General features: G+C 43.5%; 1 protein-coding gene across 1 annotated transcript; it reads left to right on the forward strand.

Moving 5' to 3' along the window:
* The first annotated feature begins 75 nt into the window (after positions 1-75).
* Positions 76-23,197, forward strand: LOC137284315 (uncharacterized). The gene is made up of 7 exons (XM_067816084.1): positions 76-289; positions 15,591-15,696; positions 16,340-16,470; positions 16,704-16,722; positions 17,266-17,290; positions 20,151-20,369; positions 22,042-23,197. Exons 1-6 carry the CDS (start codon positions 238-240, stop codon positions 20,352-20,354), a joined length of 537 nt encoding a protein of 178 aa, XP_067672185.1. The 5' UTR covers positions 76-237; the 3' UTR covers positions 20,355-20,369; positions 22,042-23,197.
* The last annotated feature ends 674 nt before the right edge of the window (positions 23,198-23,871 follow it).

Below are 23,871 nucleotides of genomic sequence, written 5' to 3' on the forward strand. Positions count from 1 at the left end.
ATAATAGGTTATTTACGAAATCCGTGTGTGAGTGGACCAATCAGCTTACCTCCCCAACACACCCATCCCACTCAGGGGACAGGTAGCTGCGCGGCGACACAGGTAACCCAACCCCAGCCCACTTTGACCTCGCTATAGTGACAGTACGGTGGTGATCACAGTGTCGCCAACAGACTGGGACGGAAGACTAGTCGGGTGCTGATATTACCGTCTAGGATCATACCCAGGAGGATCAAAATGACATCTCTACTGAGTGAGACTGTGATAGTCTTCTTAACATTGATTCCAGGTCAGTGGGGTTTTGTTTATCGACGTTTATCGATGTTTAGTATGGACATTATCAAGGAGGATGTTGTAGGTTTCAGTGACAAGCGTGGACAACGCTTGTCAACATGTTACACGACACAAACGTACCGTTCGTATGATGACTTACTGAAATATTTAAACTTGAAGAAACGTGGCAGATGTATTGAGATGGCGATAGCCCGAGTGTATGAAGTTGATCCAGACTACCATGTCAACATTAGCTCCATATACATGACCTATATTGCATCGGTCACACTACACGGGAAATACCGATTAACTCAACTGTAAAATTTTCGCTATTTTTCTTTCTCCGTTCTTAAACGTTGTGTTTGTAGGAAGTACGTGTAGTACTGTCATACCGGCCTCGCTATAGCGCTAAATACTTCTCAATTTCCTGCCTTCACATGTTGTCTATTGTGTTAGTGCAGTGATAGGGAACCAGTAACCGGTTTTGTTATAGGCGAGGCACTGACGTTATTGACTCCAGCAACACGGTCCTGCTGTCGGTGTTCCCTCTTTAATACACATACGCTAGTTATCGTTCTAACATGGGTCTGTTTATAGAGAGCACACACATTATATTGCGTGTTTTACACATTCTCGGGCAATAACTGCCACAGATCGTGAGTCCCCAGTGAAGGCTGTCAGCGCCGAGAACAGAAGCAGACCCGTCATGGTAGACCGAACAATTGCTTCATTCACGACCGGGTGTAGACACGACACGTAAACTAAAAATACACCGGGTTTTGTGGTGTCGAAACGATCGATCAGTATCTGGACAACGACATGCTGTTGAAATATTTCAAACTAAAGTTTCGAAACAAAAACAAGATGTTTTTCCATGTGTGCACTCGCGCGCCTGTGTGTGTTTGTTATAATATTGTATAACTACAACAGTACATATGTGCCTGTCAGCCGACACTCATGTCTGCATTTCAGTGTGTACGTGACTGCACTGTACCAGTCCATAGGTTTGAAACAAGAAATCTCATAACAACTTGACCCTGACCTTACTTTACCTGACTTACTTCACCTGTCTTTACTTACTCACGACGAATACAATATAACATGGCGAGATTTACAGGAGACATTGTCAATAGTATAAATGGCCAAATATATACTTTGATGTAATATAAATGAATAATGCATTGAAGGAGTGTTTATCTGAATGTACGCAGCACATAACGGCTGAATTATGGACAATCTTTTAAAAGTAGACACATTGTCTCGGAAATGTATTGTCCATATTAAATATTGAAGGCTTTGCAATGAACTTTTTGGGAATAAACATTTATCTTCTTTCGTCAAATATTGACAGTTAAAAAGGTAGTGCCAGTGGTACACATCTCCTAATACAGTTAAGGTGCAAAAAGTATATTTCCTGTCATTTTAATCAGTATTCAACTTTCTACCAGTTTTAACTGGAAGACGATAATGTGACAGTTTAATATGTAACCAACTGAACATACATCTATTTTCAGAGACTAGTGGTCAGTGTGTATTTCGTGTATATAAGTTTCAAGTTATGTCACACAGCTGGACCGGTTGTTATTTCCCCTCATAAACCAGGTTTTCTTTGACATACATAGACGTGCTTGATGAAGCGTGGTAACTACAAAGACGTTTTAAGATAAAGGAGCATTGCCCGCGGCAGGGGGTTGACAGACATGGCTGCATAGTGAGTCCTGACTTGACCCCGGAGCCCCCACCCACGGGAGTAACCGACAGACATACCAATACCTTCAGATCATAGTGTCATATCGGATGTATATCTAACATAAGTACATGCTTTCTATAGCCACGTTCGGGATATAACGGTCTTTGTCACACGCACATTTAAAAAATGTTATTCAAATGAATAATTTCACGTTTTCAAAAACTGTCTAATTATCAACCTTGAGTTCTACAATGCCGTCGATGGACATGTTTCAGCTTCTGAGGGGACATACCCAAAACTGTCTAATTATCAACCTTGAGTTCTACAATGCCGTCGATGGACATGTTTCAGCTTCTGAGGGGACATACCCAAAACTGTCTAATTATCAACCTTGAGTTCTACAATGCCGTCGATTGACATGTTTCAGCTTCTGAGGGGACATACCCAAAACTGTCTAATTATCAACCTTGAGTTCTACAATGCCGTCGATGGACATGTTTCAGCTTCTGAGGGGACATACCCAAAAACTGTCTAATTATCAACCTTGAGTTCTACAATGCCGTCGATGGACATGTTTCAGCTTCTGAGGGGACATACCCAAAACTGTCTAATTATCAACCTTGAGTTCTACAATGCCGTCGATGGACATGTTTCAGCTTCTGAGGGGACATACCCAAAACTGTCTAATTATCAACCTTGAGTTCTACAATGCCGTCGATGGACATGTTTCAGCTTCTGAGGGGACATACCCAAAACTGTCTAATTATCAACCTTGAGTTCTACAATGCCGTCGATGGACATGTTTCAGCTTCTGAGGGGACATACCAAAAACTGTCTAATTATCAACCTTGAGTTCTACAATGCCGTCGATGGACATGTTTCAGCTTCTGAGGGGACATACCCAAAACTGTCTAATTATCAACCTTGAGTTCTACAATGCCGTCGATGGACATGTTTCAGCTTCTGAGGGGACATACCCAAAACTGTCTAATTATCAACCTTGAGTTCTACAATGCCGTCGATGGACATGTTTCAGCTTGTGAGGGGACATACCCAAAACTGTCTAATTATCAACCTTGAGTTCTACAATGCCGTCGATGGACATGTTTCAGCTTCTGAGGGGACATACCCAAAACTGTCTAATTATCAACCTTGAGTTCTACAATGCCGTCGATGGACATGTTTCAGCTTCTGAGGGGACATACCCAAAACTGTCTAATTATCAACCTTGAGTTCTACAATGCCGTCGATGGACATGTTTCAGCTTCTGAGGGGACATACCCAAAACTGTCTAATTATCAACCTTGAGTTCTACAATGCCGTCGATGGACATGTTTCAGCTTCTGAGGGGACATACCCAAAACTGTCTAATTATCAACCTTGAGTTCTACAATGCCGTCGATGGACATGTTTCAGCTTCTGAGGGGACATACCCAAAACTGTCTAATTATCAACCTTGAGTTCTACAATGCCGTCGATGGACATGTTTCAGCTTCTGAGGGGACATACCCAAAACTGTCTAATTATCAACCTTGAGTTCTACAATGCCGTCGATGGACATGTTTCAGCTTCTGAGGGGACATACCCAAAACTGTCTAATTATCAACCTTGAGTTCTACAATGCCGTCGATGGACATGTTTCAGCTTCTGAGGGGACATACCCAAAACTGTCTAATTATCAACCTTGAGTTCTACAATGCCGTCGATGGACATGTTTCAGCTTCTGAGGGGACATACCCAAAACTGTCTAATTATCAACCTTGAGTTCTACAATGCCGTCGATGGACATGTTTCAGCTTCTGAGGGGACATACCCAAAACTGTCTAATTATCAACCTTGAGTTCTACAATGCCGTCGATGGACATGTTTCAGCTTCTGAGGGGACATACCCAAAACTGTCTAATTATCAACCTTGAGTTCTACAATGCCGTCGATGGACATGTTTCAGCTTCTGAGGGGACATACCCAAAACTGTCTAACTATCAACCTTGAGTTCTACAATGCCGTCGATGGACATGTTTCAGCTTCTGAGGGGACATACCCAAAACTGTCTAATTATCAACCTTGAGTTCTACAATGCCGTCGATGGACATGTTTCAGCTTCTGAGGGGACATACCCAAAACTGTCTAATTATCAACCTTGAGTTCTACAATGCCGTCGATGGACATGTTTCAGCTTCTGAGGGGACATACCCAAAACTGTCTAATTATCAACCTTGAGTTCTACAATGCCGTCGATGGACATGTTTCAGCTTCTGAGGGGACATACCCAAAACTGTCTAATTATCAACCTTGAGTTCTACAATGCCGTCGATGGACATGTTTCAGCTTCTGAGGGGACATACCCAAAACTGTCTAATTATCAACCTTGAGTTCTACAATGCCGTCGATGGACATGTTTCAGCTTCTGAGGGGACATACCCAAAACTGTCTAATTATCAACCTTGAGTTCTACAATGCCGTCGATGGACATGTTTCAGCTTCTGAGGGGACATACCCAAAACTGTCTAATTATCAACCTTGAGTTCTACAATGCCGTCGATGGACATGTTTCAGCTTCTGAGGGGACATACCCAAAACTGTCTAATTATCAACCTTGAGTTCTACAATGCCGTCGATGGACATGTTTCAGCTTCTGAGGGGACATACCCAAAACTGTCTAACTATCAACCTTGAGTTCTACAATGCCGTCGATGGACATGTTTCAGCTTCTGAGGGGACATACCCAAAACTGTCTAATTATCAACCTTGAGTTCTACAATGCCGTCGATGGACATGTTTCAGCTTCTGAGGGGACATACCCAAAACTGTCTAATTATCAACCTTGAGTTCTACATTGCCGTCGATGGACATGTTTCAGCTTTTGAGGGGACATACCCAAAACTGTCTAATTATCAACCTTGAGTTCTACAATGCCGTCGATGGACATGTTTCAGCTTCTGAGGGGACATACCCAAAACTGTCTAATTATCAACCTTGAGTTCTACAATGCCGTCGATGGACATGTTTCAGCTTCTGAGGGGACATACCCAAAACTGTCTAATTATCAACCTTGAGTTCTACAATGCCGTCGATGGACATGTTTCAGCTTCTGAGGGGACATACCAAAAACTGTCTAATTATCAACCTTGAGTTCTACAATGCCGTCGATGGACATGTTTCAGCTTCTGAGGGGACATACCCAAAACTGTCTAATTATCAACCTTGAGTTCTACAATGCCGTCGATGGACATGTTTCAGCTTCTGAGGGGACATACCCAAAACTGTCTAATTATCAACCTTGAGTTCTACAATGCCGTCGATGGACATGTTTCAGCTTCTGAGGGGACATACCCAAAACTGTCTAATTATCAACCCATTTGGCAGAGAACTGAATGTTCATAGACTTCTGATTTTGAGTTAATTTGCAGTTTATCGTTTTCATTTGACGACAAACGAGCAGTAAATGGGTGATTCATTTTTTGTTGTTGTTGCAAATATATTTCAGATTAGTCAATCAACGGATTCCTGTCTCGGGATTTTCTCTATTAAAAATGTTCTGCATTGAACATGTATATTCTCAGTATGATCAAACGCTGACCTACATACACGTACGTAAACTACTGGGTCCGTAGATCTACCCAGGCAGGTTGACACAGATCTAGCTAGGCAGGGGGTCAGGCAGGGTCCACCGTGGCAGATATGGCCAAATGACAGCACACACTTTATATACATGTTTACATAACGTGATTACAGCTTTCATAGCTTCCCCGGGTGTGATATCTGGATGTACAGGTCTGGAAATATGATCCTTTGAACAAATATAGGAATAGAGAATCAGGCAAATGACAATAATACCGTTCAGACTCTTATTGTTTCCTCCTGTCACCATGTCCATTCCGTGCATTTAGCCAGTGTATGTGACGACGACGTCCCGGCACAGCGAGTACATAGGGCAGGGACTGTTTTCTACTCCACTACCAAAGTGGAAAGAATTCCTTATACAATAACTTGTACATGTACATCTATATTTTCGTTTTAAGTTAACAAATGATGTCTTTAATCGTACAAGTTTTCCTTCGGCTATCAGAAAGTAATGATGAAGCCAGTACTACCCAGTACTACTAACTACAACCTCGTGAAGATCCGGGTAGGGAGTGGTCTTCTGTAACCCTTGCTTGTAAGAGGCGACTAACGGGATCCGGTGGTCATGCTCGTCGTTGCTTTGGTTGACATACGTCATCGTATACCAATTTCGTAGAACGATGCTCCTGTTATTGATCACTGGATTGTATGGGCTCGGATGTCCCGATTTGATTATAGTATTACAGACTTCCGTCATTTAGCTGAACTATTGACGAGTGCGGCGTAAAGCTAAACTCTCCCAAACACATAACTAACTGCAAACGGCAGACATGAAGTATATATTATGTTACTACGAAACGCGTTGATGTTGTGAGTGTGGAACGGAAGAAAGTATTCCATGCTTTGTCGTTAGGTTTGAATGGTGTCAATGCTGTAATATCACAATTTGTTCATGTTGTCATGAGTACCGCTACTTGTGTATACAATATAGCACAAGATAACAGTAGCGCCTTTAGCGCTCTGCCAAATATAGTATTCCATTCATGATATGTCCCGCCTTGATAGTCGTCTATTAATTAATCGTTAAACCTTACCAACCCGAAACCAGGATTGTACAGATTAAAAACGGGTTTCTCTTGTATACAATATTAGTATCTCTACATATCAGTAGCGCTGTTGTCAGTCTTTACTAGCTTTTTACTGTCCTTCACTACCGGCGGGTGCTGTTTTCAGCGCGCGTGGCCGGCCATCCACGGATACAATCGGATCAACACCGAGTATCGTGTCCGGACCTAAGTATGAAAACGTTAGCTGATTCAACCTGACGGACGTGACAGTACTACTCACCACACCCTGTTGGACTGTCGGACGTTACAATACTACTCACCACACCCTGTTGGTCAGACGGACGTGACAGTACTACTACTCACCACACCCTGTTGGTCTGACGGACGTGAAGTACTACTCACTACACCCTGTTGGTCTGACATACGTGACAGTACTACTCACCACACCCTGTTGGTCTGACGTACGTGACAGTACTACTCACCACACCCTGTTGGTCAGACGGACGTGACAGTACTACTCACCATACCCTGTTGGACTGTCGGACGTGACAGTACTTCTCACCACACCCTGTTGGTCAGACGGACGTGACAGTACTACTCACCACACCCTGTTGGTCTGACGGACGTGACAGTACTACTCACCACACCCTGTTGGTCTGACGGACGTGACAGTACTACTCACCACACCCTGTTGGTCTGACGTACGTGACAGTACTACTCACCACACCCTGTTGGTCAGACGTACGTGGCAGTAGTACTCACCACACCCTGTTGGTCTGACGGACGTGACAGTACTACTCGCCACACCCTGTTGGTCAGACGTACGTGACAGTACTACTCATCACAAACATAAACGTAGTAGGTACATCAACCCATGGGACTTGAGGGAGCAGTAAACAACGTATATATCGTACCGAAGATATATGTAAATTTTGACCAGTTTGAAGCATGAGTATCGGACAATGTTTAGAAGAACCAGAGTATGGCAATTAGCCAAATTCGACAATGACAGACGACAAGAAAAACAACTTCAGAGTTATCTCTCTTTCATCGATTTTCATTCGGAAAACATCGGTAATTTCCTTAGATCATACGAGACTCGATCCATTATTGGAGAATTACTAACACGAACTACCAAATGAAGTCCCACAGTATTCCTTGCGGGGAATAGAAAAATGTTACTCGCTTGTTAACAGTGTACATTGAAAATACGAGAAGAGCGCACAGCCAATCAAGAAACGACATGCGTGTGTGAGGTAAGATAAAACAGATTTGTGACATGAGCTGACATGGTCTATCCTAATACCGTATATACTACATCTTTGCTGCCCCTCAAAGTACGATATGAAGCCTCAGTGTGGCCTCGCGATAAGTGCTGCAAAAACGTCGATGTGAAGAACCACGAGAACATTTGACCTGCGGGGTCAAATCCATTCCCATGTAGACCGCTTACATGGAAAATGTTACATAAACGTGACTTGTTGATAGTGCACCTTTTGAGAAAGACGATACGATGACTCCCCTGAAGGACACAAGTTTCCTCACGGCAGCACAATGTGCAGCTATTGGCTGTAAACAATGTTCAGCCTCAACGAGGAAGTGCAATCCCATCTGTGCGTGAAACCCGATTCAGTCCCCATTGGGCAGGACAATAGGTTAAAGAAGGTCCGCTTGAAAAAGATACTCACATCTGAAATACACATACCTCGATTACACATTTAGCCGCCACGCACTATTTCCGTCAGTTAACGTCACTGTGTTAAAACGGAGGTTCCGTGTCAAGAGGTTATTTAAAAAACAACAAAAAAAAAACAACTGTCAAACATGTTTTGTACCCGTCTAGTGGTCACCTTGAGGAACCCGTCTAGTGGTCACATTGAGTGATCAAAATCTAGACCCTGTCTAGTGTTGACACTGAGGACCTTCACGCAGTACGGGTATGATACATGGACCCGTGAAGGTCCGAGGTAGAACAGGCCCTCAGCAACCCATGCTTGCTAGAAATGGCGACTATACTTGTCGTAAGAGGCGACTAATGGGATCGGGTGGTCAGGCTCGCTCACTTGGTTGACACACGTGATCGGTTCCCGATTGAGCAGACTGATGGTCATGTTGTTGATCACTGGATTGTCTGGTCCAGACTCTATTATTTACAGACCGCCCCCACATAGTTGGAATGTGGCTGAGTGTGGCTTAAAACTGAACTCACTCACTTACCCAGTTCCTCATTCAGCTTTTTTGCAATGTCCACTTATACACTATACCCCAATATTCATATGCTAGTTGGACATAATAATAATAATAATACCAACATGTTCTGTATGCTCAACAGCACCTTACAACAGGATCAGCACCATATAGGGTCCATTGGGGGAAAGTATTGAAACTACTAGCGCACGGTTTCCTTGTTATCCCAATATCCCCAAACAATAAAATGCGTCATTGCCACGACCTTGTAAAGATTTAACAGTATTACGACCTTTTAGCTACACACAGATATGACAGTTGACAGTGCGTATATGAATGAATGTTGATGACGTCACAGTCACATCGTGGCACGGGATTGTGCGTGTAGATCTATAAATAAATATATCACAGATATTGTATGGGAGACGGACCCGGCAAACCACGCCCTGACTCGACTTGGGGTCAGAGAGACGTGTTTCCCTACTTCCAATATGGGAAGGGTCAGGGTTACACACCACAGATGATAACTCCCAGTAATATGTGTTCTCCACAGCCCTGTATGGGCTACTCGGTATGAAATGGACAGGCGAAACATAATCATCATGGAAAAAGCTTTTTGTTGAATTCGTCTGTTACTGAAATGTGATTCCAATGATTCGATTAACTCTGTACCCACCAGCGCCGAGTCATCCCCGACAAAAGCTGAACGACGAGGCACGCCCTAAACATACCTCGTTAATTGTTCACACCTAACTCCAGATAAGGAGAGCTGACAGTCAGACACGCGCAGGCACATTTATTGGCTCTCGTTTATCCGGACAATACTGCCACTGCCACTGACTGCTCATGAGACATGTCACCAGCACAAAGGTGCGGCTTGCACCAGTCACCAGAACCATGGATACTGAATATTGCTGAAACCATACTTTCTCACAGTACATTCGGCACCACAGGACGTTACAACCTTCCATCTGTATTTCTGAATGCTAGACGGGTCAAGGTATGATGGGGGTAGTGTGTTTAAGTGGTATATGGACTCGGACTGCTCATTGCATATGTTCAGAACCGATAGAGATGAATCCACGCATAGTTTAAGGATTTCAAGAAGCAGACGTTTCATGGCCACAGCTAGACTAACACCTAATCTCTGAAATGAACACATGAACAGAGACTAACACCTAATCTCTGAAATGAACACATGAACAGAAAAATACTGTCCATGACAAATAATAACATGTTGTAATGAAAAGGAACCCAGAGACTTTCTTCATTTTGAAACTGTGGAAATCTATAGTAGACTTGCCACATATTCTAGACTTGAATGTACTTTCTTGAATGGATACTGTTTAAAACCCTGTATGTACATCCTTTATACTGGGTGTCCCTCGAGGTCTGTGATCCACGATACGCCAACGTCACGGTGTACTATCATCACCCGACAAGAGGATTACACTGTACATCCTTCATACTGGGTGTCCACTGATATCTCTGATCCACGATACATCACTGACTTGGTGTACTGTCGTCACCCGACAACAGGACTACACTTACGTGTCAAGTCCGGTTACCCTGCTCAACCAGGTACTCTGTTTACTTGGTGGCAGTTGAATCATGTCACCATGTTGTAACTGATATTGGAATTAGTCGTTGGCTTTTATTTTTTAGATTGCCGCTGGCATTCTTTTAGCCTGTAAACAACAATATAAAAGGCATATTGGATGACAACAATATACAGGGTTATTGGATATATCTCGCGCCTCAAGGAATTGCGTTATAGTGAAAACTTTTGTTACACATCGATTGATGCATTGTAGATATACCTACAAAACGTGACTTAATTGAGCAGATTGTCTCGCCTGACGTTCCTGAACACATTGCTGCAAGAACTCTCAGTCACTGCAGATAATTATTGCTGTCAATTATCTAAGAACAGAAGGGTGATGAAGAATATCGTCAAGTAAGGTCAGTGGTGTCGGTGAGGTAGTTACAGGTACAATAATATATGTCGCTGTAATCATTGTAATTAGTTACGGGTACAGTAATATATTTCCCTGTAATCATTGTGATGTCGCCGTCAGGACAGTGTCAGGTTCAAGGATGTAACGACGCTGACTAAACATAGGCTATGGATATACCACAAAACACAATAGGCATGAGACAAAACAAAAATATGAGACAATACACTACATGTCATGTAAAACACAACATATCAGACAACACACTACATGTGGGATAAAAACACTACATTTGAGATAAATATTCCAACTGTGTGGCGGCTTTTTGTAATTAATCGAGTCACCTCTCTTGAGTGTCTGGTGCTTCTAAATTCATATGGTAATTCCCTTTGGTTGTCAGGTAAAAAGAACACGTGGCGCAGTATGTCGGATATGTCAGAGATTGTATTTGATTGTAAGGAAGAGAAACATAAATGTATAACAGAAAAACGAATCCCAGCATATTTTGGATTAAACAAAGGCTTGTCAATCTTGACCATAGTTGTGTCAAACTATAAGGGCATATACTAATTAGAAACTAAAGCGATACCAAGGGAAGAAGGGAAAAGAGAAAATTGTAAGTAATAAATACTCCCAATCATTAACTAAACTAAGAAATAAAAATGTGTGCACATGTGAAGAGCATGTAGGTTGGGCTCTTCGTTTCACATTGCAGGTCTTCATACCAAACATTTGACATTGCATATGATATATTACGCAGCAGTACCCTCGACACATGTCATCATACACCGCCAGTGTGAGTGAAGACCGTGTATCCCGTCTCTGTGCAGATCATTGATCTGTGTGGCATGTATCTGAACACCTTGTTGTCTAATAACACGACTTTACAACCGGGAAATACCGTCATGGCATAGAGTGGGCAACACATCGAAATGTCTGCATAACACACCTCAGGCGTGTGACAGTTACGACGGCTGACGAACATGGCGTATTGTTTAACACACATCTACACATCCAAACATGACACGTACCCATAAACAAAGCATAAACGAAGACGCGCCTTCCTTAGCCTGAGGGCGAGATATACCGCCTGTACAGTTATACAGTTGGCCATATATAGTCTACAGTTACAGAGTGACCGAGTTGAATTCAATTTCAATTCAAATTTGATAACGGTGTTTGTACCTGCGTCGAAACGTTTCACTCATTGAAATAAGAACTCGGGTTTCCATTCTAAAATACCTCTCAAAGAACTAGTCTACAGTACCACAGTTGGTCACGTGTAGTCTACTCTGAGTTTAGTGTTACGCCACTCTCAGTAAATAAGGGAGACTGGACCAGACAATCCATTGATCAACGCCGTGGACATGGGTTTACGCAATTTCGATACGATGACACGTGCCACCAAAGTCACAGAGCGTGACCGACCTATCCGATAACATGGGTTACTGTAGAACAGTGCCAACCCGGATCTTCACGGATAGTGTAATCTACAGTAACATGCTTGGGCATGTATGTCTACAATAACACGCTTGGGCATGTATGTCTACAGTAACACGCTTGGCCATGTATGTCTTCAGTAACACGCTTGGTCATGTATGTCTACAGTAACCCGCTTGGGCATGTATGTCTAAGGGCACATAGCTCTGCGTGTACATTCTACAGTTAGACACAGGTGGTCATGTTATAGTCTACAGTAACACGCTTGGGCATGTATGTCTACAGGTACATAGCTTTGCGTGTACAATCTACAGTTAGACACAGGTGGTCATGTTATAGTCTACAGTAACCCGCTTGGGCATGTATTTCTACAGGCACATAGCTCTGCGTGTACATTCTACAGTTAGACACAGGTGGTCATGTTATAGTCTACAGTAACCCGCTTGGGCATGTATTTCTACAGGTACATAGCTTTGCGTGTACATTCTACAGTTAGACACAGGTGGTCATGTTATAGTCTACAGTAACACGCTTGGGCATGTATTTCTACAGGTACATAGCTCTGCGTGTACATTCTACAGTTAGACACAGGTGGTCATGTTTTAGTCTACAGTGACACGCTTGGGCATGTATTTCTACAGGTACATAGCTTTGCGTGTACATTCTACAGTTAGACACAGGTGGCCATGATGTAGTCCACAGTGACACGCTTGGGCATGTATGTCTACAGGTACATAGCTCTGCGTGTACATTCTACAGTTAGACACAGGTGGTCATGTTATAGTCTACAGTGACACGCTTGGGCATGTATTTTTAGAGGTACATAGCTCTGCGTGTACATTCTACAGTTAGATACATTTGGTCATGTTATAGTCTACAGTAACACGCTTGGGCATGTATGTCTAAGGGCACATAGCTCTGCGTGTACATTCTACAGTTAGAGACAGGTGGTCATGTTATAGTCTAAAGTAACCCGCTTGGGCATGTATGTCTACAGGTACATAGCTTTGCGTGTACATTCTACAGTTAGACACAGGTGGTCATGTTATAGTCTACAGTAACCCGCTTGGTCTTGTATGTCTACAGGTACATAGCTCTGCGTGTACATTCTACAGTTAGACACAGGTGGTCATGTTATAATCTACAGTGACACGCTTGGGCATGTATGTCTACAGGTACATTGCTCTGCGTGTACATTCTACAGTTAGACACAGGTGGTCATGTTATAATCTACAGTGACACGCTTGGGCATGTATGTCTACAGGTACATAGCTCTGCGTGTACATTCTACAGTTAGACACAGGTGGTCATGTTATAGTCTACAGTGACACGCTTGGGCATGTATGTCTACAGGTACATAGCTCTGCGTGTACATTCTACAGTTAGACACAGGTGGTCATGTTATAATCTACAGTGACACGCTTGGGCATGTATGTCTAATGGTACATAGCTCTGCGTGTACATTCTACAGTTAGACACAGGTGGTCATGTTATAGTCTACAGTGACACGCTTGGGCATGTATGTCTACAGGTACATAGCTCTGCGTGTACATTCTACAGTTAGACACATTTGGTCATGTTATAGTCTACAGTAACCCGCTTGGGCATGTATGTCTACAGTTACAAAGCTCTGCGTGTACATTCTACAGTTAGACACAGGTGGTCATGTTATAGTCTACAGTGACACGCTTGGGCATGTATGTCTACAGGTACATAGCTCTGCGTGTACATTCTACAGTTAGAGACAGGTGGTCATGTTATAGTCTACAGTAACCCGCTTGGGCATGTATGTCTACAGGCACATAGCTCTGCGTGTACATTCTACAGTTAGACACAGGTGGTCATGTTATAGTCTACAGTAACCCGCTTGGGCATGTATGTCTACAGGTACATAGCTCTGCGTGTACATTCTACAGTTAGACACATTTGGTCATGTTATAGTCTACAGTAACACGCTTGGGCATGTATGTCTACAGTTACAAAGCTCTGCGTGTACATTCTACAGTTAGACACAGGTGGTCATGTTATAGTCTACAGTGACACGCTTGAGCATGTATGTCTACAGGTGCATAGCTCTGCGTGTACATTCTACAGTTAGACACAGGTGGTCATGTTATAGTCTACAGTAACCCGCTTGGGCATGTATTTCTACAGGTACATAGCTTTGCGTGTACATTCTACAGTTAGACACAGGTGGTCATGTTATAGTCTACAGTAACCCGCTTGGGCATGTATGTCTACAGGTACATAGCTCTGCGTGTACATTCTACAGTTAGACACAGGTGGTCATGTTATAGTCTACAGTAACGTTCTTGGGCATGTGTGTCTACAGGTACATAGCTTTGCGTGTACATTCTACAGTTAGACACAGGTGGTCATGTTTTAGTCTACAGTGACACGCTTGGGCATGTATGTCTACAGGTACGTAGCTCTGCGTGTACATTCTACAGTTAGACACAGGTGGTCATGTTATAGTCTACAGTTATGTTGTGGGGCGTTATGATGTCTCTAAGGGACAGCTAAATAATTTGCTACTGTGAGATCGTTTATACATTCAAAGTATATCAATGAAATTGTACCAATGCATGTTTGATCAAATTCTGATAATGTAATCATCTCTAAACAACTATGATATAGGCTGTTTCTTTATGACTGCGATGAGATATGCAATCAATCAATTTTGGACTGGGACACAATGTGCTCTAGTGGTGTACCAATCACACATCCACACCATCCACACACCAGATAAACACTGCGTATTGAACACACCAGTCCTGTATTGCCATGTTATCATGTTTTGGTTTGGGACCCCGTCATCTCTCCCATTTCTCCCCTGATATATGATGCTAAACAAAGATAAAGAACGTCATAATAACATATCTTGGATTGTCCTTCGATGTCATAGTTTTTCTCCAACATCTTCTCATTCAACACATTGTGTCTGAAGTCACTTGTGTCACGTTCTGTATTTATTACACACCCTTTCCATGACACTGCTGTAATCTGACGCTATACGTCACTATGGAAACTTCCGCATTGTGGTTACCGCGATCACTCCGCGCAACAGACGTATCACATATGTATATGTGAGAACTCATTCCTCGGGTCATCAAGCATATGCATTCCTCTGATCAAGATATAACTAAAGCTGAATAGTTTATTTGATACGAAAAATCTTCAATGTAATAAAACAACGCGTCTTAAAAATCACATCACCAGAGACACTCTCCAAAGAAGTTCAAACACGTTACCATCATGATATTCGGCCGTATTTCTTCTGTCAGAGTCGCTGTCAACGATTACGTACAGCTGAGCCGAGTCATGGAATTTGTCTGAGAAGAGAGATGGAAGTTCCACTAAAATGCCACTGTGAGTGGAAAGGTACCAGTAACGTAATATGTTGGTGTGTTTTAGTGATCGCCGCTGAAACCAAAGACCTCGACTACCTGATCGCCAGCTGCACAGTGGCCATCCTCCTCCTCATCTTGTGTGTAGTGATGGGAATTATCTTTTACAACTGGTAAGTATCTCCAGTCCTTGTTGTATCACGCCCGAAGATTTACATTTACACAGCATATCATCGAATGTGGGGGCATTGACACTCTACATACAAACACCACTTGCTCAAGGCATAACACAGCTGAAGCAAGAAAGTGATCCTTTTATATATTTCGCAAGGCCTGGGCATAGAACAAAGTTTGAACAAGTGGTTGATGTTATGAGCAATAGTTCACATTGTCATGGAACACTGACTTTGCCAATCGACCAGGGCCTAGATTTTGTTCGAAGCTGTCGTAGCGCTAAGATAGTCGTATGTGCCATACATTAGTATTTCCTTACAAACATCTTAAGGGCTTCGAAAATCTAGGTCCCGATCCCTCCATTGTATAGCGTTAATCCAATCATGGACAGCAGAAGAGGCCATTGTTCATGCAAAGGTTGATTGTTTGAGCTCATCCACGTGACTGCACCACATCCAGTTAAATCACTATATCGCGATCCATTACTTGCACTTAAATGTTGTTCATGGTTTCAATGGAAACGATTTAAACTTAGTCTAAAAAACTCAAGTAAGTCTCAGATGATTTGTCCTTTCAAATATGTTGGGGTCAGGGGGATATGTCTTCTTCTGATGACTCTTGATTTTGCTCTTTTTTTCGCAGTGGCGCAATTTACAGGTCATTTGGTTATGAATTAATACCTAAACACGAACGGAAGAAAATGGAAGTGATGAAAATGTTGAGCCGTCATTCCTCCGAACAACACCTGACGACCCAGGTCATCTCGGACAGAGGTAGGTTTTCTTCCCGGGTTAAAATGTACCGTGTTCCGAGCATCGACTATTGAGTAGTGGGAACTGCGTAATGTATTCCGTGACTAAAACTGTCCAGGTTGTTGTACAATGCTGGTCCATGTGCTCCTGTTCATGGGTAGTTATAATATTTACCTGGGATTGTTGTATGTATATGTTTGTAAGGAGATGTTCCTTACTACCTGCAGTACACGTGACGTGTGTTATGGTTTCAGGTTCCTGGATTGAAAGATGGTATGTATGAAACAGGTCCTCACATATTCATCTCTCACTGTATTTCATTCCAAACCACTGAGTATAGTGTGAGTTGAGCGATCAGTCGATCATTTCCTCGTGTTTACTGTTAGAATGCACTGAGCTCTACCATGACTTCAGCAAATAACTAGATTGTGATTGAGTAAGTCATTCAGAAGTACATAAGTACGTGATATGCCTCTGAGCCGATTAGCGAAGGGGCACCGTCAAGACGGTAGATAGTTCCTTTTGAATATTTAAATAACGCGATTATGGTAGAATGGAGCTAAACATACTGTGTCGAAAGTCAGAGGTATATAACGAAAGCATAATAGCTCAAAATCCCAAGAAGAACCGCACGCGTGTTCAGCTCCTATATATCGGTATCACGGGTAGCAGGGAGGAAATATCACGCATGTTTAATGTTTGACCCTAGAGCAATGTTCGCCATGGTGTGACAAATACAAGTCGATCTCTCGACAACAACATTATAATACATCTTAAGGAAATCTGTCGATAATACAAACATGATTCTTGTTACAGGAATAATCCTCACATAGAAGAAAGGGTAAGATATCATAAATGTACAGTTGTACCTCACCCTCACCCACGTTCACCTGTAGCTTGTTGCATCTCACCCTCACCCACGTTCACCTGTAGGTTGTTACATCTCACCCTCACCCACGTTCACCTGTAGCTTGTTACATCTCACCCTCACCCACGTTCACCTGTAGCTCGTTGCATCTCACCCTCACCCACGTTCACCTGTAGCTTGTTACATCTCACCCTCACCCACGTTCACCTGTAGCTCGTTACATCTCACCTCACCCACGTTCACCTGTAGCTTGTTACATCTCACCTCACCCACGTTCACCTGTACCTCGTTACATCTCACGCTCTCCCACGTTCACCTGTACCTCGTTACATCTCACGCTCTCCCACGTTCACCTGTAGCTTGTTACATCTCTCCCTGACCCACGTTCGCCTGTACCTTGTGGCATCTCTCCCTCGCCACAGGTTTGCTTTCTGTCACCAACCCACTGCAATCGACACAGGAACGGACTCTAACACAAGGGAGTTAACCATCATATTACGATGTTGGATTGTTTGCGTAAATAGGCCTCTTACTTGCCTTTGTCGCCTTAACTCTGCAAAACTAACATGCTGGATGACGAGGTCCATGTCAGGCAGAGTTCTTTGTCGTTGTTGTCTGTTTCTACCGTTGCTATATAATATTTGCACTTACCGAACGTTCGCTGATATCTTCATAAACTTCAAAGTCATTCCGAAAAAGGCCGAGGAAACTGTATGGGGTCCTCAGTATCAGATGCTCAGGAATCTTGCAACTTCTTTTCAGTTTCATTATGTTGTAAATCCGCGCCTGTAAGTTTATTTTCCTGAAGACTAAATGAAATATATACTACCGACAGAAAATAAGGGAACCAAGAAATTGAATGTAGATGACTTTGACTGTGACAGGGTCCGTTCACGTGGCGTATCTCCCAAACGCTACATCCAATGACAATGGAATTTCGCATAATGCATGCCCAGCACGTGCTACACGTGCATACAGAAGTTAACTCCTGTAAATGTACTGGAGAAGCCGCAATCACTAATGCAATAGAGATTGACACTTACTGACAGAAATGCCTCCGAGGCAGTATCTCGGTGAAGCAACAAAATGGAGAATTGTGGGGATGATAGAGTAGGAGGGGTGGGGTGGGGGGGGGGGGGGGAAAGTTGCCCGGCAGATGGGTAAATCAAAAAGTGTAATTTCACGCCTGTCGCATAAGTACCGTCAAACGGGTGGGGTTGCAACGAGACCTGGGCGTGGTAGACCAAAATCAGCGACACCACGACAGGATCGTCTCATTACGTTAATTGCTCTACGCGATAGGTTTAAATCGGCCCCTGCCATCAATAGAGAATTCCGCACACTCACTGGAAGACGAATTTCAGCCTCAACCGTTAAAAACCGACTCTATCAAGCTCGTCTGAAAGCAAGACGGCCTTTTAAGGGTGTCACCCTTTCAGCTCACCATACGCGCCAAAGATTGGCATGGGCTAGGCAGCATCAGGGACGGGCTATGCGCCACTGGCGTTACACCATGTTCTCTGATGAGTCAAGGTTTTGCCTACGATTCACAGATGGCAGAAAACGTTGTTGGCGTCGGAGCGGGGAGCGATATGCCAGAGCAGCAACTCTTGACCATGATCGATAAGGAGGTATATTGTCATGGTGTGGGGTGGGATTACACATGTCAGATTTGGTCTTCATTAACGGAGCCATGACTGGTCAGCGATACGTTGACCAAATATTGAGTCCTGTTGTGGCTCCATTGGCTAGAGTTATCGGCCGAAATTTTGTATTCCAAGATGATAATGCCAGACCACATCGGGCCCGAATTGTCTCCGCTTATCTCCGACAAGAAGGTATCCAGACATTGGACTGACCCTCTAAGTCCCCAGACCTGTCCCCAATTGAACATCTCTGGGACGTTCTTGGTCGAAGTGTGTACGCCAGGGACCCAGGACCCGCCAACCTGTCCCAGCTTGGTGCAGCTCTCCCGGAGGAATGGCGGGCAATACCACGGGCAACCATCCGGAAATTGATTAACAGCATGCCACCAAGGTGCCGTGAATGTGTTGCCCAACATGGTGGACACACCAGATACTGAACTTGACGCCTAAAATTGATTTAGTGGATATTTAAAGCAGTTTCAAATTCGCTATTATTTCATTAGTTCCCTTATTTCTTGTCGGTAGTATATATAGAGGCACAAGATTAATCTGAGATAATTCACTGTTTAGGAATTGCCCCTCAGTATAACACTAAGTTGGTTAATGCGTGCCCATCATTTTGAAATAGTAATTTGTTTCCCACCGTCTAGCATACGTTGCTTTACTTGTGCCACTCAGTTTATCCACACACATTTGGTCATTTATGCCACACACACATTCCCCCCCCCCGGTTTACTTGTACCTGTCTGTTTACCACTGTCTGGTTTACTGGTTTACTTGTACCTGTCTGTTTACCACTGTCTGGTTTACTTGTACCTGTCTGTTTACCACTGTTTCGTTTACTTGTACCCGTCTGTTTCACACTGTTTGGTTTACTTGTACCTGTCTGTTTCATACTGTTTGGTTTACTTGTACCCGTCTGTTTCACACTGTTTGGTTTACTTGTACCCGTCTGTTTCACACTGTTTGGTTTACTTGTACCTATCTCGATTACAATACATTATGTCACGGTACAATGATTATTCACCTACAGATGTCGTTTTCAAACTTAGTTAATGTGAGGCATCATACCGCTTAAATCAAAACGAGACAAATGTGTTCTTTCTAATATTTCCATAAAGTTGTCAGGGAAGTGGTTGCCTGAATCTTGTGGTGTGTAGTGTGTGATCCTTCTCTGTTGTGAGCAGGATGCAGTGATGCAGCTGGGCCCTGAAGCTCCGGAACCTGAGTACCGTATAGAGACAACACTGGAGAACACCACCAACATCGACGTCTCCGAAGGCCTCTACGCCAGCGTTAATAAGTCAGGCATCGCGCGACAGTCGTCGTCCAGCGGAAATGAAGTTGGCACTAGTACCACCACCTCGAAAGACTGCACGGCACTCCTATGATGGGGAGACGATAAGGTAGCGGTCTCACAACAACTCACCTTTATGGGACACGTCAATGAGTGGGGTTCTTGTGCAGGTTTCGGTTGTCACTACACCTTGCTGTTAGGTGGCACATCACGGGGTGGGATTGTACAACTGTGGGTTGTCACTACAGCTTGCTGTTAGGTGGCACATCACGGGGTGGGATTGTACAACTGTGGGTTGTCACTACACCTTGCTGTTAGGTGGCACATCACGGGGTGGGATTGTACAACTGTGGGTTGTCACTACACCTTGCTGTTAGGTGGCACATCACGGGGTGGGATTGTACAACTGTGGGTTGTCACTACACCTTGCTGTTAGGTGGCACATCACGGGGTGGGATTGTACAACTGTGGGTTGTCACTACAGCTTGCTGTTAGGTGGCACATCACGGGGTGGGATTGTACAACTGTGGGTTGTCACTACACCTTGCTGTTAGGTGGCACATCACGGGGTGGGATTGTACAACTGTGGGTTGTCACTACACCTTGCTGTTAGGTGGCACATCACGGGGTGGGATTGTACAACTGTGGGTTGTCACTACAGCTTGCTGTTAGGTGGCACATCACGGGGTGGGATTGTACAACTGTGGGTTGTCACTACACCTTGCTGTTAGGTGGCACATCACGGGGTGGGATTGTACAACTGTGGGTTGTCACTACACCTTGCTGTTAGGTGGCACATCACGGGGTGGGATTGTACAACTGTGGGTTGTCACTACACCTTGCTGTTAGGTGGCACATCACGGGGTGGGATTGTACATATGTGGGTTGTCACTACACCTTGCCTTCAAGTGACAATTCACATGGATTATACAGGGGCCCTGAGTAGGCTTTTATCATGATCTTGATTCTAGCTGTGCTGAAACTCAACCGCTGCACGTCAGTTGTACATTAGATTAACACACTTTAGCAGGGGAAAAAATCCTCCAAACCCCCCAAAACGGAACATTAATCGGCGGTGATTGCATCCGATAGATCTTACATGGACCAACAATGGAATTATTGTGCCTGATACCGCCCCTCTTCTTGTCACTGAGAGAATTTCTAGGGTTCGAGACGTAACACCGGAAGAGCCCTACAATCCCCACATCAGCGTAGGAGCGTCATGTTGACAGATGCAGCTTCACATGACTGCAGTCCAATCCGTTTACATTTTTGTATATTGTGCCTTCCTTTCGTAATATAATAGAAGACCAGTAGTCGGAATGTTAAGCGGGGTTGACAGTCACTTATCGAGCGAATGTTGTTAGCACACTTTATAAACACAGTACTCAGACGCCCTGACAATGTAAATCACATTACGTGGGGGCTCTCAGCGCTCATCAAACACAAATTGACGCTCACTTGTTTTAACTCCGCTGTCACTACACAGCAGAAATACGTGGCTGAGTCTTAAGTCAGTCGGGATATCTACTGGTGGCTGAAATACAGTTTGCACACAGGGGTATAAGATGGTGCTCAATGTGGTTACATCATCAGCCTCTGTGATCCAGCTGGCTGCTGGCTCCTGGCTCCAGACGATCAGTGGTTGCCCTTACATTTCCCTGACAGTGAGAACTAATGTCTGGAGCGTCAGCATGGTGGTTCTATCATGTAATTAGCAGCTACTTACTGTCGGTAATAGTGAGAATCAGGAACACATGTTTTGGCAATTTTCGTTTCAGCTGACTGTCAGTGTCCAAATGTCACGTGCATCAGTAAACAACAAACATGGAAGAAACAAACACCCGACCACCACCGCCAACCTGCACCAGTAGCCGCTGACCTCACTTTGCCTCCCCCTCCTAGGAAAGCAGCTGATGGCCGTACAACCGTGGCAGGGCAGACGTGCAGCAGGGTGGAGCGTAGTTTCAGGAGATGTTTTCCAAGTGTTATCTTCCATTGTTTCCACATATGTACATAATAATGCCATATTCACGTGGGCTATATAACGTACCTGTTGATTGTCAATGTCGTTCCTAGATACTTTACATGTTCTCTGACAATGCTGACTGTCGTCATGTTTTTTACACTTGAATATTGACGCATATACGACGGTCGTCACAGTGTGCCAAAACGTGTACCGTTACTATATAGGATGTCAACTTTCGTAAACATAGTCACTCCAGTTCGCATGTTGATCAGATGTACATCGATAGCAGCTTACTCTGGATCAGCACTACACGTATCTGAAACAGCAAGGACATATTTATTCCATTAGCACTACGATGGAAACACATTCACCGCTCTCAAAACAAAGTTGTTCACGTTGCGGGAGGTCACTGACGCAAAATTTCTCAGACGCAACATAGGAATACAGGCAATGGCAGAGTTCGTAGTTTGTTTAACTAGGTATAATATATTTCCGTTGTCGACCGAGTCGGTCTAGCATGTTGCTAAGTTACTAAATATATTTGTTATACAAACGAGTGGACGTTTAAACATATCTGAACAGTATTTGTTGCATGTGATATATTGTTGCATTGTCTGTCTGTGCCGGTAAGCCTTTGACGGTGAGGTGTATGTTATACAGGGGAGGCAGGTACTACAATGCTGGGTACCAACTTTAGTTGTAACTCTCTGTACAGTTAATTGACAAACCGTGGGACGTTGCTGACCGGATTGCGAACGTTTTCCGTACAGACTGTCTACAGTTTGTGATCAGATCATCTGCAGTTTGTATTCAGACTGAGGACAGTTTGTGTACAGACTGTCTGCTGTTTATGCACAAGCCTTTCATACAAACATACCGACTGTCTACATTTTGTACAATGTTGTTGCTTGTACATTTCCACATATACATTGTACGTATCGTTTTCAAATAAACTATGCATTTTTGTACGAGATTTTCATCAGTCAGATTCAAAGTAGTAACGTAAATGTGTAGTATAACATTTCGTTCATCCTATTATTGTGCTAAGAATACGCTGTTGTTTGTGTCAACTATATACATGTACACCACCAGTTATATATATATATATATATATATATACACACACACACACACACACACACACACACACACACACATATATACATACATATATATCTATACATACACACACACATATGTACGTACGTGCGTGCACACATAAACACACACACACACACACACACACACACACACGCGCGCGCGCCACTTATCTACTACACATGTAGATCATCTATCTGTATCTGCACTATCAGTCAGTAAGTGTTACTGGCGACATTCCTAGGATTAATGCTTATATTTGAGACCAATTTAGAACTTCATCGATCCTGTAGCTAACCATTGAGTAACAAATAGGAGGCAGTTGGCACGAACGACTGACCAGCTACTACTGGTCACACAGACAAAAGTAGATGGAGCTTGTGACTAGCCTGGTCCGTTTGCTGGGCACGGCGTAATTAAATTGTTTGATGAAATTAAAGTTATCATGAAAAGGCCAGCGGCGAATTAATGAAGTGTTCGGTGGAGGAGCAGAATGTCTATCTTGTGATTAGGTTGTCTTGATAACTCGCATCAGATATGTACG

This window comes from Haliotis asinina, chromosome 5 (assembly GCF_037392515.1).
Source record: "Haliotis asinina isolate JCU_RB_2024 chromosome 5, JCU_Hal_asi_v2, whole genome shotgun sequence".
NCBI lineage: Eukaryota > Metazoa > Mollusca > Gastropoda > Lepetellida > Haliotidae > Haliotis > Haliotis asinina.

What these genes read in the sequence shown, in the direction of transcription:
- LOC137284315 (XM_067816084.1), top strand. Translation starts at nt 238, where the DNA reads ATGACATCTCTACTGAGTGAGACTGTGATAGTCTTCTTAACATTGATT. An exon ending in GGAATTATCTTTTACAACTG is followed by an intron (nt 15,697 to 16,339) that starts GTAAGTATCTCC and finishes TTTTTTTCGCAG; the next exon opens with TGGCGCAATTTACAGGTCAT. An exon ending in ATCCTCACATAGAAGAAAGG is followed by an intron (nt 17,291 to 20,150) that starts GTAAGATATCAT and finishes TGTTGTGAGCAG; the next exon opens with GATGCAGTGATGCAGCTGGG.